This window comes from Triturus cristatus, chromosome 11, assembly GCF_964204655.1.
Source record: "Triturus cristatus chromosome 11, aTriCri1.1, whole genome shotgun sequence".
Classification (NCBI taxonomy): Eukaryota; Metazoa; Chordata; class Amphibia; order Caudata; family Salamandridae; genus Triturus; species Triturus cristatus.
This window is the reverse complement of record NC_140594.1, coordinates 166,799,324-166,816,469: the sequence shown is the minus strand read 5'-3', so window position 1 is coordinate 166,816,469 and position 17,146 is coordinate 166,799,324. Positions and strand designations below refer to the sequence as shown.

The following is a 17,146-nucleotide window of genomic DNA, read 5'->3' as shown; positions in this document are numbered from 1 at the left end:
GACGCCCACCTGGGCTACAAAAAAAAAAAAAAAAAAAAAAACAAAGAAAAGACTACGAATCCGGACCCAACCACAAGATCGCGGAATAATGCACAGCATAGTGAATCCAGAAAGATTCACGCTGCAAAAATAATAGTTTCACATACGCCCTGAAGAGAGGACCCAAATTGACTGCCTCCAGGAGCTTAAACAAGTATGTCCAGCTCAGCGAATCGAACGCCGTGTCTATGTCTGCCAGCAAGACGGCTGCTGGACGTCCCAGGCGATGAGCCTCCGCCACGGCGTTATGGGCGCGCCTGATATTGTGTCTGGTGGAGCGATGTGGTATAAAACCAGACTGGTCTGGATGCACCAGATCCTGGATGTGCGTGCGGAGGTGGTCGGCCAGGATCTTCCCAAGCAGTTTAGGCTTGAAGTTTAATAATGAAATGGGACCATACGAGTCCGGCTCGTCGGGTGGGCGGCCCGGCTTTAGGAAGACTACAATTTCGGCATGTCGCCATTCTGGAGGCAGGGTGTGTCACTCAGAGGCATCGTGTATCACCCGGAGCAGATGAGGGCCCAGACTCTCCATATGAGGGCGCAGAAAGTCGCACAGGAACTTGTTCGGGTCCAGCCCGCGGGGTGTGTGTTGGATAGTGCTGACCGCAACTCGCCCATGGAGATGGGTTCATCTAGGGCGTCGCATTCTCATCAGAGAGGCGGCGGGAAGAGATATCAGTGAAAAAGGCCTCACGAAGGGGTTTTCTAATGACCTAGCGTTCCTTATAGAGCACCGCATAGAAATCGTCGAAGACCTGTAGCACCGCCTCCGGTGAGGCGCATAAGGCACCATCCGGGGACCTCAAGAGGGGGACCTGCGTCGGGAACGCTCTGGCCTGGCAGAGCCTATGGAGCATCTGACTGGACTTGTCGCCCCATTGATAGATCCTGTACTGGGTAGTTAACCAGGCCTCTGTGGCGCGGTCGGTGTGCGCCTGGTGAAGTTGCTGCTGGATATGCGGGCCATATGGCGGTGGGCTGGTATTGTTGCCAATGACCAGAGGTCAAGATCTCTGCCTATGTGGTGTTGAGCTTTAGCTGATGACTCGTCATCCATGTTTTTGTGAAGTGAGTCATCAAGTTTTCAGTTTGTCCGGCCTATCCATTTTTAGAATGGTTTAGCTGTCATATCCATAGTTGTAACATGTGAGGTTGAATGATTAAATCAGGTTTGGTAAGGGTGTTAGGTAGATGCTAAATAATTGAGGGGATTGGATGGAACCCTGGGGTATGCCACAGATTTTAGTGTGAGAAGCGGATGTAAAAAATCGTGAGTAAATTACACTTTCACTGTCACTGAGGTAAGAAGGAATCAACTCCACAGCATTTTCACAGATTCAGCGATGATGAAGTCTTTTTAGGAGCGCGTTTGTGGTGGACAGTGTCAAATACAGCTAATAAATCCAGAAGCAATAGTGCTGCCACTTTGTTTTTGTCAACTGCGAGTTTTAGATCATTCCAAATGACTACTACAGCTGATTCTGTGCCTCTGTCAGGTGTGAAGCAAGACTGTTGGTCTGACATTGTCATTTTCTTCTGTACATTCTGAAAAGTTATGCACATTCAAATATTTTCGCTCAGAATGGTCCATTTGATATAGGCCTGTAGCTTGCAGGGTTGGATGGGACAAAGTTTTTCTTTTTGTGGAGTGACACAAAGTAGGAGGTTTTCACCTCGGGTGGGAATACGCCTTATTTCAGGGACATGTTAAGTTAGCATCTAGCTACCTCCCTGCACAGGCTGTGTGAACGATTTCTGTAAATCATTTTGGAGGTGTTGGGTGTGAAGGTGATCCTGATGGTTGCATGCGATGCTAAAGCCGATTAAATCTTTTCCTGTGAGTGTATTGAAATTTTGTAGTGAAGGAAGATTGCTTTCATCTCTATGTTGGGTGGGTCTTGTGTTACAGTGATGTTGTCTGTGTTCTACTTAAGGTATTTTATTTTCTCATTCTAATTTTTTAGATTAATTCCATGGAAATTTTGACAAAGATGTTTTGCGATTATGGTGTTTCTCTGTTTTGGCACTCTGGATTGCGGAATTTCGTTAGAATCCTGAAAAGTTATTTAGAAGGACAATCCGCTTCAATTATGTATGTGGAGTAGTGTCGACTTTTTGTAGTTCAGATGTCTCTTCTGTAGGCTGTTAAAGTGGCAGAGTGTGGTTTTGTCTTTTTAATCTCTTTATTTTCTCCACTTGCGTTCTAGTATGCAGAGTCATTTTTTATTCTTTCAATACTTTTGCTAGTCTATGTTGTGTTCTTATTGTGGTCAACCCTGAATGTGGTATTTATTGTTATCTGTTTCTACAGTGTAGTAGAGATCCAGTTGTAGAAGGTATGAAAGTCTCGAGGTCGCATATTTCTAGTTTTTTTTTTTTTATAGATGAAGTCGAGTTTATGCAGGTATAGTTTTTACATTATATGTATGTTTGTTTGTTGTTAGTTTTTGGTGTCTTTGATAGATGTGTTGATCTTGAAGGTGGTCATGTTTTGGCTGTGCCACCTTACACGTGAGTTGTCTGTAAATGTGGCCTGCCCCAAGGAGGCAAATACAACATCCAGAGGGTATCCAGTATAAAGAGTTGGTCCGTAAAAAGTTTGTTGGAGGTTGAAATCCTAAAGGTTTGCTGTGATACCTGTGGCTGTTGTAAGATTATTCCTGTCAAAGCATATGCAGCGCTCATTGCGCCATCCACCACAGTGGCACAGTAAAGCATGCCTTCAGGTCTACCACTGTAGACAAGCTGTGCGGTCTGAAACCACACATTTGACCTGTCAAAATAACTCCATTTGACGGGCCTAAACCTTCCTTTAAAATTGTAACCCAGGCACCCAGAAATGTTCACAGCAAATAGCTATGCATTGTGTCTACTGCACCAAGACACCAAACAAGACTGAAAGTCTTTGGGGCAGGTGTCGGGTACATATACTAAACTGCCTGTGTCCGTGTACGTAGTGTACCAATGAGTTACACTTGACAGAGTAACTGTGTCTGGAGCCCATGTTTAGTGCATTTGCAATTGCATAGAGTTAATGTTCAGCGTCACACCACAGTAGGTAACTCAGCTGTAGGAAACCATATTGTTAAGCTATGATGGTGATCAGTCGCAGTCTTCAGGTGAACTATGGTTCAGCTTCGACAATGCCAAAACAATCCGACTCTTATTACGTCTACTGGTTTCTGTTAGGTATAAATGGTCCACCACTCTTGTTTGGCACACCCATTACGGCTTTCCACAGAGAAAAATGCATATGGTATAAGGGCAACACCAAAACAACATTACAATCAAGAAATAAATACAATAAAACTCACAAACCAATTTAGTTAAAAACAAAAAAATAAATGTTTGCAGTAATATTAAAATTAAGAGAATCTGAAGTAAAGATAAGTAGTTATTGAAAAAGTAAAACAAGTGTTCACTGCAAAACGTCCACCAAGATGGCCACATTCTGTTACGCTTTTTATGGGGCCCTAATTATCCAAATGACCGATCCCCCAACTATGCCGAAGCAACCATGAAATCACTGGTACTAGTGTGGAAACAACAATGGGTTCCAATTAGGTGCTTTCTGGTGCAATGGGAACAACAGGAGTGGAGAATACAAGACCTTTCTGGGAAGCCCTCTCTGTAAGCCCATCAAGGCGGGAGGGAACAGCGGAGAAGAGGAAGGTGTTCAGCGACAAGACTGACTGACTCACGAACAGCAAGAACACAGTGAAACAACAATTGTGGATTAAGGGCACCTGACAGTAGCAGTTGACGGTGGTGTTTGAGGGGAAAGCAGTGAATGTCATACTACATCTGTAGCAAGAGGAGACCCGCCCTGACGGGAGTCACGGGTGCTTGATTTGATTTGAAGGTGCAGATGATGCCATTCAACCAGAGGTACACATAGGTAGTGGGAGAAGAGAGGGAGTCCCTGACGATGAAAGCTTGCGAGGTGAGACATATCAGCCCACAAAAGCCAGGGGCTGGTCCAGAGCTGAGGTGCAAATCCATTATATACTGGAAGAGATAACTAGCTGATCTACAAAGGAGAGACAGGAAGGACTGTGATCCTAAAAGGTGGTCATCTCAAGGACAAGCAGTCAATTCATAGCCACAGATCAGAATGGTCACTGTTGATATAGAAGAAACAATATCTTGCCTTCAGTAATGCTCTTTCTGGTAGAGACTCTACCTAACCACAGAGCCCTCACCTTGGAATATTCCTGAGGTGTTAAACTGAACCCAGAAACCTTTGAAGCAGTATCCCTATGCACCATGAGGTGGCACCTGTGACTCCATACCAACGGTGTCCCCGTCAGATGTGATGTTCCCGGGCCTATATTGGCGTGATCCATGCATGCTGACATCAGTTGCTTTCTTGACTCTTTTGCAACCATAGACACAGAGTCAAAATCAAATAAGTTGTGACCAGTGTGCAGTTCCTAGATTGGGAGGAGTCCAGTTCCCAGGCAAGAGTGAGGGTTGGTGAGGAATTTGAAATTGAAGTCTGTACGAAAAAGAGCATTATCAAAGGTAAGTAACTTGTTCTTTTGATAGACTTCTAACCGTAGATTCCTCACTTTAGAATAGATACTAGAGCAGTATCTCCCAGGCGGTGGGTCCCATGGTCCAGTGAACTGGCTCAAACAAAAATGCAAAACCGGATGGGGAAAGTACACATATCAACGTCTCCATATACCTTGACTGTCCAGACAGTAGTGCTTCGTGAACACATGGAGTAGCCGCCTGACAGTCACACTGTGTGCCAATGCACAAGTAGCAGCCATAGCTCTGTTGGGATGAGCTCGCAATCCTTCGGAAATCTGCTGCTTCTTCTTTGCTAATGTGTTAGCAGATCTTGATGTAAAGTGAGATCCAGCGAGAGATGGTTCTTTTCTGCACCACTTTTCTTTGCTCCTGTGAACACAGCAAAAAGCTGATCATCCGCTTGGTGTTGTCTGGTACAGTGGACGTAGAAACTGAGAGCCCTCTATGGATCTAGCTGACGAAGTATCTCCTCCTCCTCCTTTAGAGTGGTGAAGTGGAGCAAAGAATGTCAGAAAAGTGATGATTTGACTGACATGAAAGGGAGTCACTACTTCCTTCAGCAAAATGATAAGAGAGTCAGAAGAACCAGCTTATCTGGGTAGAAAAAGGTATACAGAGGGTGAAGTGAGAGGGCCTGAAGCTCCCTCAACTTTTGTACCTATGTTACGGCCACCCAAAAAATTGTTTGAAGAGTAAGCAACCTGAGAGGACAAATATGCATGGGTTCGAATGGAGAACATTAGAGAAAGGTCAAAAGTAAATTTAAGTCCCACTGGTGCATAAGGAAAGGTGAAGGGGAAAATAAATGTTGTAGCCCTTTAAGGAAATACATCACAACTTGTGATTTAAAAGAAGCCTGGCCCAGCAAACATAGATGCCGAAATAGATGACAGGGGCCATTCAACAGTGCCCAAAGCAAGGCCTTGTACAGCTAAAACAACACAAACAATAAAACCTCAGACAGCTTGGCATGAAGTGGATAGACCAGGTTGATCACGCACCAGGCCACAAACTTGCCCCAGTGACAGACGTATACAGATTTGGTATAGAGACGCCTGACTGCCAGGATGATGTCCATAATCTCCGGAAAGAGGTCATAAGCGTTCAACTATCGCCGCTCTATCTCCAAGCATGGAGGTGTAGGATGTGCCGGTTCAGATGCAGGACCCCGCCCTGCTATTGTGACAGGACATCCTCCCGAAGTAGCCTGATCAGAGGACAGATGACCATGCCCTGGAGTACGGGATACCATACCCTCCGAGATCAATCTGGAGCCACTAGGATGACTTAGGCATGGTCGTTCCTGATCTTCTTCAATACTATGGGCAGGAGTGGTATTGGCGTGAAGGCGTACAGAAATCACGAATTGCACTTGAAGTGGAACGCGTCTCTGCGCAAGAGCATCTATGGAAACTCCAAAGTGCAGAAATGCTGACACTGCACGTACTTGGCGGTGGCGAACAGATCGCCAAGGTTCTCCTCCCCATTTGCGGAAGAAGCCTTGAACTACCTCCGGGTGCAACCGCTATTCTTGATGCGCTATGCGTCAACGGCAGAATTTTTCTGCCAGGGTGTCCAAAGATCCCACCAGGTGTGGCACCACCAGGAAAATCCCCTGGCGTTCCACCCACGTCCAGAGGTTCAGGGCCTCCCAGACCTATCCAGTCCTGCTTGTTGAAGTACCACATGGCGGTAGTGTTGTCCATGAACACCTGACTAACCTCTCCTTGATGGATGGAAGGCTTTCAACTTCAAACAGATGGCTTTTAACTCCAACATGTTGATGTGGAGCCAAGCCCCTGCCAGAGACCAGACGCCTTCGACCTCACCTTTCTCAGATGACCACCTCTACCCAGCAGTGATGCATTGGTCACCCTCTTTCAATTCTGGGTGGGGTAAGGAGAGAGGTCTGCCGCCGACTCAATCACAGTCCTGCCGCCACCACTGCAGATCTTTTGCCATGTCCTCCAAAATCTGGACTCAGTCGGAGAGGTCTCCACTGGTGCGGTTACCACTGAAACTTGAGATCCCACTGCAGAGCCCACATATGCCACCTGGCGTGCTTAATCTGCAGTGTGCAAGAGGCCATCAGTCTCAGCAGCCTCAGAATCATCCTCACTGAGATCCAGCACTGAAGCTGAAACATCAGGATCATATGCTAATCAAAGGTGTATGCAGTCCCTATTAAACAGAGTAAAGAACAGGTAGGAGGTCGGTGTGGGATTGGAAACCCTAATCGGGGGATCTGATTTCTCCGGAGCAACAGCCCTCAAACACCTAAATGGGTGTCATTGTTCATCATCGGGCAGCTCCTTCTTGGGTCGGCGCTGCAATGCCTGACGTGGCCCTCAAGGGGACTCGTCAGGCCAGTGCTGCAATGTCTGAAAGGCCCCTCGAGGAGGCTCTTTGCCGGAGATCTTTTGATTTTGGTGCTGTTTGTGAAGTATGAGTGACAATGCCCTAAGTGTGAATCACTGTATATTGGTGTAATGTGGCTTCTTAACTCTCAGTTAATTTTAATCCACATTACATCAATCTACACTGATTCACACTTCGGGCATTGCCACTCATGCTTCACAAGCGGCACCGAAATCAAAAGATCTCCGGCAAAGAGCCTCCTCGAGGGGCCTTTCAGACATTGCAGCACTGGCCTGACGAGGAGCTGGCCAAAAGGAACTCTGGATCTTCTAGAGCTGGGCGATAGCAGCGATCTGCAAGTCGGTTGACTGCTGGAGGGTAAGAAGTTTTCTCCCATGCTGCTATAAAGAGCTCTAAAATGGCCTCAATAAAAGCGATAAAAGGCTCCGACGTAGAGGTAGAAGGGAAAGGGACCTCTGAAAGAACATCGATCTTAGTTTCTATGGTGGGCAGTTGCAAGTATAACACTTTGGTAGCCTTCTGCTTACCCTTATGAAGAGAGACTACTTCAGGTATTGGTGGACCAATGGGGAAGTCCATAGCGAGCTCTGGAGAGGCCACTGGCGGAGGAAAGTCCTTGAAACTCATTAGCATAATTTCCAGAGTCTCCGTATGGAATCAAATCAATAGAGTTAGAGTCCGTCCCAAAAATATTGTTTAGACAGTTACTGTACTCTTCCTCCTCCAAAAGTCATTGGACATTCCCAAGGGATCTGCGTTGAAGAGTAATGCCATGCTAAGGTGCCAGTGGAACCACATCCGAAGTCGGAGGTGGTTGGCTCTGACTGATGACGCCCCATGTAGCTGTTCAGCTACAGGTTCAAAATAAGGTGATGCCGGAACGAAATCCATCTGAACAGCGCAGAAAGATGTCAGATACAAGGGAATGAACACCGGAAGCTGGTATGGGGCTGATGGCCCCAAAAGGATGCCAGTGGGCATCGATGCCTTTGAAAATATTGAGCACATGGCATTGTCACGAACTTAGGAAGACTGACACCGGAATCCACTAGCACCAAAAGTTCTGGAACGTTCAATGGTCACTCCAGAGCCAAGACCAGTGGCGGAGGAGGACTGCACGGAAAAGCTGCCGGGTTCAAGTCAACTAACTCCAGATTAGAGGATGAAGGCACTGTGGAAGACGGAGAGCGAGAAGAAGAGTTACCCGTAGAGACTTTCTTTGATTTTCTATCCTTTTTCTTCTTCTTGCCCCCTGAGGAAGAAGATGGAGACCTGAAATGGTGTCTTGGCAGTTTGCAGCGTCCATGGTCCTCTCTAGTGATGGTCATAAGGAGCTTAGCTTTGCATAAAGGCCTTAGGGTGCATGATGAGGCAAGAAGAGCAGGCATGGGAGTCATGACGATGACCGAGACCAGTGCCCTCTATCAGCCATTTGTGAGCTTCGGAAGCTTTCCTGATCCTGTCTGATGCCTGGGATTGTTCTCCAAGTGAGGAATATGCATGTAGAAGTATCCATCAGAATAATAAAGCTTCAAGAAACTATGAACACAGATACATCTAGAGGACTTCTATACTTTTTTGTATTCCGTACTTATGCTTTTCTTGGTGTGCAAAAAACATATGCATTCATTGTTATAAAATATCTTCTAAAAGTTTGGTGAGGACTCTTGTGGCAGTGAGGGTCTGATTTGTGTGCATCCCTTTTATTAATTATTCACTACATAATGTTACATTAAACTGATGTGCGACTTTAAAAAGGACCTGCCACCGTAAACCACATACTGCTCTAAAACTCTAGACAATGATGACCTTGACAACTATTAACCCACCACTTGCCTACCATTCATTGGTAAGATCCTTAAAAACCAGTCCGTTGAATTCCAAGACCACATCAATGCTAACCATCTCCTGCATGACTACCTGGCTGGCTTCAGATCATGCTGTATTGCAGAGACCAAAATCATACACACCATCAGAAATGCCCTTTTGACCACAGATAAAGATATCCCCTGCCTTATGATATTGCTTGACTTCTCAGCTGCCTACAACACAGTTGACTACCCCATTCTCGCACACAAACTGGAGTCTTAAATGGGAGTCACCAGCAGTGTCCTTCAATTGTTCCCCCTCTGCCTTTCCAACCAACACCAGTTTGTTCACTTGGACAGCTCCAGGTCACAAAAGATCCCTATCACTTGTGAAGTTACCCGGGTTCCATACTGTCTCCTGTTATCTTCAGCCTATACATGGACCTATTAGGTGCTCTACTCACAGATAGCAGCATCATTATTCACCAACATGCTGAAGACACTCAACTATACTTGAAAGTCTCCTCTACTTCAGACATCCAGCACCTCAAAAACTACTTGTCCATCATCCAGACCTGGATTCCAGCACTCGCCTGAAGTTCAACCAAACAGAATTTCTGTTAATTGCCAAGAACAATAAAAGAAAATACTTACAAACCTGGCTCAATGGTATGAACCCTGACGGCTTCAAACCCCAATATTCACCAAATGCAAAGTCACTTGGATTTAACCTGGCAACGACCACACCTCAACCTCACCCTCAAGGAACAAAAATCAAAGATGGCCTAGTGCAAGTTCTCTCTTCTAAAGAAAGTCAAACTGTTTCTTCGAGAAAGAGACTTCAGAACAGCTGTTTAAGCCCTCATACTCTTGCATCTGGATGTTAGTAATGGCCTACTCTGTGGCATCCCAAACTCCATAGGTCACCTGTTAGGGACATCCTACATGCTGCAGAACATCTCATCCAGGGCCTGAAGCAATATAATCACAACACCTTCATCCTTACAGAATTCTATTGGCTCCCCTTGCCAACCCCTCCATCTTCTCACCCAGCTTTATGATTTACAAATTTATGATGATCAGCACCCTCACTTATGCAGACAAGCCCACCATCTCTGGTGTATGTCGGCACACTCGCAGCCAGAACATCATCAGACTGCAGTCTTAGAGGAGTAAGTAATGTCCTATGGAAAAGTCATCTTTTGTAATTCACTCTACTTTTGGTGCAAGAAGGGTATGATTGTCTTTGCCTGCTATGCTGTTTCTTAGGAATTATGTATTTCTTTCAGTGAATTGTGAGGTCCATTCAGAATCGTCCTCGCTGTAGAAACTGGGGAGGTGATGGAGGCAAATAATCTTGAGTGATAGACAAATATGGTCAAGAGTATATTCAGTCTGATTTGGCAGTAGTTGATTAGTGAAAATGTTTTTGGGGTATTCAACATCAGGGTGAGGATAGATCCGGAGTGCTCAGACAGAGAGTAGACCTTCAATGTTGAATGTCCTCTTAGTAAAAAGCTTCCAATTCTTTGGCACTGAGTTGTGTCTCCATGTCTAACTAGCCCTGGACAGTGAGAAAGTAACAGATGTACTTGATCATGACACTGTATATTCCATCAAGCTCTGGTTGGACTATATGCACCTATTAACAGATCACTCTTTTCTGCTGTCTTCTCAAGAACCAAGACACTCCTGGGGAAGGAGTCTCTTGTAACATGAGAGATGCTAAATGGTGTTTAAGTGATGAAACAATACATTCTTCTGTGGAATCGGATTCTTTAAATAGGCCACTCACACACACACCATGTGAATCTTTTCAGCTTCCTTTTGTCCACAAATGAGACCAGGAGAGAAAGCATGATGAGGTAACAAAATACAACCATTCCTTTCGGGAATCAAATAAAAACACTTGCAGGCATAAAAAGACAGAAAATTAAGGTTTTAAAGGATTTCTCTGTGAAAAATAGCTCAAAAAGCAAAGGCTGTGCTCCAGCCCCCATTTTTAGCCTGTGTAGGCTGCAGTATATGTGGCTACAGTATGATTATGTTCACTTATCCTTTAGAAATCTTTGCGAAAAACGTCTTGGTTACTGCATTTTACAATAGTGACTTTTACAATTGTGATGGTTCTTTTAAAAAACTAAATTAAATTGGGCCAAATTTAGCTTGTAGGTAAGGTACGAAAAGTTATTTTTACTTTTCAAATCTGTTTTGCAAGGAAACTATGCGCTCTGGGAATTTTCCCACTTCTTTGGAACTATCAAATGTTTATGGCTATCAATGAAGGAGTACTTTAGTACTTTGTAAGGCTGCCAAATTGTCCGTCAAGAACTCTGTTGGGAAAATACATAGTTTATGCAAGCCTGGAAAAGAGAGCAAAACAAGCTCCAGTCAGGTGTGCATGGAAGAAGTCTCTTTCTTGGAGCTCAAATCTGATACACATCTCTTGTAGAAAGTCCTCTGAGAATGTAATACGAATCCACTGATATTATACATAAAAATGAAAGCACAAGTTCTGGAGCAAGGTCGTACGATTCTTATAGCAAAATCAACAGACTTCGCAAAAAACTAAAACATGCAGTATGATTAACAATTCCTTCTTAAGGCACTTGGCTACAAAGGAAAGCAACCTAGAAACCTACTTAACCATTTTCCATCAGGGCATTTTTTTAATTAACATTTAGCCTCAATCCTACTAATGCAGGTCACGTTTAATATTCTCCCAATTACATGGACTATGCAGAACTGAAAGGGTTGCTGTGGGGATACATCATACCTCTGTCGTCGAAAACAAGTGGAAAATGTACTTATTTATTACTGGACCATCCCACATAATAGGAAATGCCACCTTGGCAGTATTCTTGGCCAATGATACAGAATGATGGACTTTTTCGCAGAAGTTCCTATAAGTACGTGCACGCACGATGATTTGCGGCATTGAGAGTACACACTTTGGTTTGTTTCCAAAGTTTTTATCTTTTTGAAATAAATATGTTAAACAAAGGATTTTTTTCGAAAAGGAAGACTTTTTTTCAAATATTTCATTGAAGTCAACTTGGGCCGCTGATTAGAATAGTTACCTGCGGTTCCGAATGAATTCAACTATAAAGACAAAAATCCCCTACGACCAGGGCACAAATCCTAAAACAAGCAATGGCCGCACAGCCATGAAAGTGATCACGATCGGAAAGACAGATGGCAGCTGCGCGCGTGCACGCTCCCGTGCACACAAGCTTGAGGCCACCAAAAGCCTGTGGTGGCACTTTCAAAAGCCGCTTACTAAATGTCTCGCCAGAGCAGCGCATGCGCTGGCTCAGGCGAGACCTAAAAATGAACTGATGTTTCCAGAAACACTGAAGACCAGCATTACTAATGATGTTTCAGCATCACCCATGGCATGATGCTGGTCCAATGAAATAGACCTTAGATACTGATGAGGTTCTATGTCAAACAGCAAACCAAGTTAAAATATTGGGACCCAATGAAAACGAACTAACCACACCTCACCAGATAACTAATGCTGCATGAAAACCCAAGGCTGTGATGGCCTACAAGCCAAATTCTATCTAGTCTAGGAATTTGCTCTGGCCTCACTCTTGTAGGAATTGTAGCTGGAGACAATGATGTATTGAAATCTTTCACTAAACATTTTGCCGTTGCTCGATTTGATCCTGAGGTAAGCATTCCTTGAATTGTGGGTTGTCATCATTAACCAAACCAAATTTAAATATTCTGGCGAAAATCTAGTAAGATCCAGAAGTCATTCACCAACATAATTACACAGAAATAAGGGATTTACAACTTCCCATTACCTAAAAAACATATTGAAAGTAACCCCCAGCTCTTTACTACCATTCCTCCAAATGAAGAAAAAGTGTGTATCTTTGGACTCTCTATGTATGTATGTATGTATGTATATAGTAGTTCTAAAGCGCAAACCTAGCCAATAGGCAGCAGAAAGTTGTACTTGGTCAAAGACATCAGTGTATGCAGTTTAATACAAGCATAAGGTCAGTGAGTAATAGAAGAGGAAGCTGGGCTGTGGATGGTTAAAGCATTGTGAAGTTGTATCCTTTAAAGAGCTTCTCCTACATTGAAGCAGCGTTGCAGCAGTCCTGATGGATAAGGGTGTATGGATGGAAAAGACCTGCTGTCTTGTTTTTCTTTTTTACACTTCTATAGTCTGCAGTCTTATGTTGTTCTGGGCAAGAACCAAAAGAGACGAGAACTTGTCAGCAAGGTAAGTGGTGCTACGGGCCATAATGGCTTTGTAAATGATGCAGCTGGTTTTGAAGATGGTGTGGGCCAGCAAGGGGAGCCAGTGGTGTTCCATCGGGGTGGGGAAAATGTGATCATAGTTCTTCAGGCGCTGGATGAGATGTGCTGCGACTTGTAGGGTGCCCTCAAGAGTGGCAGTTTGGAATCTAGAGACCATGAAGCAGGGCATTATCACCATCCAGGAGCAAGAGTACAAGAGTTTAAAAGCAGTTCTGAAGTCGCTTACTGGAAGCAACATTCTGACTTTCTTCATAATAGACTGCTGGTACAAGGCTGAATTTGTTTTTGGCAGTTGTTCCTTGAGGGTAAAGTCGGTGTCCAGGGTAAATCCAAGTGATTTGGCATTCTCTGAAAGTTGGGGTTCAAAGCAATAAAGGGTTATGTAGTCAAGCACGGTTTATACTGTTTCTTGTGCTTGGCAAGTAGCAGGAATGCTGTCTTGGTTGGGTTGAGCTTCAGATAGGCACTGGACATCTAGGTCTGGATGATGGACAAGCAGTGTTTGAGGCACTGGGTGTCTCAAGCAGAAGAGACTTTCAAGAAGAGTTGTGCATCAACATATTTGTGAATACTGAAGCTGTTATTTGCGGGTCTAGCACTAAGCGTCTCTATATAACGGGTGAATATGACAGGTGACGGTGTGGAGCCCGGGGATATTCCACAGTTTCTGACTTAGAGGTGGCCCTGTTAACAAACTGGTGTTGGATGGAAAGGTAGTAGGAGAAACAGTGAATGACATTACTAGTGAATCCCCTTCAAGACAATGAGTGTGCATATGCGGGTTGAATGGTCGACTGTGTCGAAGGCAGCTGGGAGGTCATTAGGGTGTGGTGTAGGGGTAAGAGAGCATTCCTAGAAAGAGCTCCGACGATGGATGAGGGTAAAACGGTAAACAACGCTTACCACAAAACTTTTTCCCCGCAGGGAATTACAACGCAGTCATTACAACGACCGCGTTTTAATTCCACATACCATTACTCCGCAAGTCGGAACAACGACTTGCGGAGGGGGGAGAAGGTGTTGGATTTAAAATCCAACACCTTCCCTAATGTCCGCGCAGACTGGAGTTGGAATAGTAAATTAGACTATTCCAACATCCAGCGCCTCCCCTCTGCAAGTCGTTGTTACGACTTGCGGGGTAATGGTATGCGGAATTACAACGCTGTCATTGTAACGACCGCGTTGTAATTCCCTGCAGGGAAAAAGACTGCGGGATAAGGGGGCATATTCGGGTAAAACATCATCTTAATAAGATGTAACTTTGAGGAAGTTGAGTATGTTAGCGAGGTCTGGGAGAGAATGGAGTATTGTTCATGTTTAGCAAATGGGGACTGAACTTTTATGTACATCACTGAACTGTTATAAGATATTTCTAAGATCGAGGACAAGCTAACCCTCAAAAGCTTGCCCTTTTTGCCATTTTGAGAGACAGAAGTCTCAATAAGGACTGTCCTGTGTCGCCTACGTATCTATGCTGATAACCAGGATCATATCCACACACCAAACATGCTCAAAATGACATACAAAAAGGTTCAATAAAAAATACAAAAATATTATACATAAATGACATACCATTATATGCCACTGGCTTGGAAGACTCCCTTCAGCAAATCCTGCAGACTGAAAAGGAAAGTGCACTGCAATCAGGACTTAACATTAACTAGTCAGCAAGACCTTTTCTTCGTAACTCGCGTACCACAATAATCAGTATCACAGTATCATAGATACAATTTACTGGGGTTAACCAAAAGTGCCAAGTTCACATATCAGAAAAATGTACAATCAAGCTATAAGGGTAAAATTAAAGAAAATGAGGGTACTTGTATGAAATGTTTATTACGGATGCAAAGATCCATAAAATACAGTCCAAGTAGGTAAAGAAAAACACATAAATAACATCAACATCTCATAAAACACCAATTTCATCAAACCGCATCCCACAATAAGATTAGAGAAAAGAAATGACAAGTGTAATAGAGAGTAAAAAGGGGAGATTTCAAGGGAGAAAGTGTTGCATCTAGAGTGTAAATAATGTAGGATGGTTTGCTATTGGGCATCGTTGCTTGGGGACTTGACAATGTGCATGCAAGTAATCCAGGCAGCGTGCAAATATTTTGACACCCCAACAACAATTACCTCTCTCAGGTCGGACTGTAAAGTGCGTTGTGCGTGGGAATAGTGGCGAAACCCCAAAAGGTTACACAGCAGCCTCAGCCATTGTTTTCATGGTCTATCGTAGGCTGGGCAAAAAAAAAGGCAAAGTGATGCAGCGTTTCTTCCGCTGACTTGCATACGGGGCACACATTAGAGCTACAATACTGCATGCCCCAGTTTATGCAGAAGATGTTTAACGGCAAGACCCTGTACCTCTATTTAAAAGAGTTGCAGGGTCATGGAACCTGGGAGAATATTTAAAAAAGATTCATATGCAGGGGATAGCTTGATGTCTAGAAAATAGTCAGTGAGACTACCCGCTTTTACACCTTTCAGATCCCTCAACCACAAAAACTCTTTCAGTCGTTCTTTGACCAGGGAGCGAGGGACTGGTTTTGCTGTGACAGGGGTTTCCCTGAGCAGAGGCAAGCCTGTCTCATACAATGTGGCTTCAATATAAGCGAACCAAGCACTCCTCTTACAACCAGGAGAAATAAGGAGCGCCCTAATCACAGATCTATAGGATTCTAGTTCATCTACGGACCACAGTCTATGCCAGTATAAGATAGAGCGACACAGGATAAGTTGGTTTATAGGAAAAATTCCCAGATCCAGCAGTTGGGGGGAGGTGAGGAGCACTCTGAGGAAGGTTGAGAATGCTCCTCACAAACTTTTTTTCGGTTTACCCAGTTCATTCCTTTTGGCGTGTCCCCATAATTCTACACTATACATGGCTGAGTTTTGATGTTGAAAATCTCCACAGCTGGTTCTAGAGAATAAGCATGGGCCTGTTTGCACAGTTTGACTACGGCCCCAGCTTCTTGTTGGAGTTTTAATGAACATCTCTTGATATGAAAGAACCAACTCATTTTGTGATTTAGGCAAACCCCCAAAAACACAAACTCCTGCACTTTTTCTAAAGCAACGCCTGGACCACAATACTTGCTCTAGCAGACTTATATGGATTAAAAGCCATAATTTGTGTTTTATTGACGTTTAGTTCAAGAACACGATCGCTACGGAAAAATAAAAAGTGATCAAGTCATGCCTTCAGACCACGCAGAGTCTTGGAGATTAAAAGCGTGTCATCTGTGAAAAGTAGCGTCGCAATTTTATGAGGGCCAAGTTTGGGTGTATCGTTACGAGGAAAATCAAGTGGAGCCCACAACCCTACCGAACACCAGTTTCAATTTTAAAAGGGTCTGTGAGCTCACAGCAGTTGCCATACTAAACTCTGGCAGTGTCGAGTGCATGCAACCTGATAAGGACAGAAGGGATGTTATGGAAAACGCCCATCTTTTCCAGAACTTCCCACAGTTTGGCCCAGGGGATAGAATCGAAAGCTGTCTTCAGATCAACAAAGACCACATAAAGATGGCCCTTGGCTAGTGTTACAGTTTTCCAATATAGGGCAGATAAACGGAGTATTTGATCCACAGTGCTGACCCTGTTTCTGAAACCCGCCTGAAGCTCTGACAAGACAGAATTGTCCTTTGCCCAGTCAAGCATTTGGTCCAATATGAGATGGCAGAATAGTTTCTGCAATGTGTCGATAAGGTTAATGGGCCTATAGTTCCCATGATTTTCTTTGGGCCCTTTGTTTAATAAATCGGGACAGTCTCTGCAGTCAACCAGGAACTGGGGGTCAGGCCACCTACAAGTATAGAATGAAACAGTACCTGGGAATATATGGCCCTGATCAAAGGTTTTCAGCTACAAATATCCCCAGGAAGGGAATCGGGGCTGGAAGCTGTAGGAAAGTGCCTCTTTTTGCATGGATCCCCCCATTTTTTGCCTGATGTTTGATGCTTCTTGACTAAGTGTGCCCTGGGTTCCTGCTAATCAGGTACCCAGGACCTGTGCTCTTCCCCCAAAACTGTACCTTTGCTCCCACATTGGCACGCCTCTGGCCTACATACAAGTCCCAGGTAAATGTTTCCAGGGGC

At 44.3% G+C, this 17,146-nt stretch overlaps 1 protein-coding gene across 6 annotated transcripts in view; it reads right to left on the bottom strand.

Moving 5' to 3' along the window:
* Nucleotides 1-17,146, bottom strand: part of KDM2B (lysine demethylase 2B) — a 759,008-nt gene that overhangs the window by 316,029 nt on the left and 425,833 nt on the right. For all 6 annotated transcript variants that reach the window (XM_085636000.1, XM_085636002.1, XM_085636001.1 and 3 more), the window contains exon 13: nt 14,619-14,666. In XM_085636000.1, the coding sequence (XP_085492126.1) occupies nt 14,619-14,666 (48 nt within the window). The remainder of the gene's footprint in view (nt 1-14,618; nt 14,667-17,146) is intronic.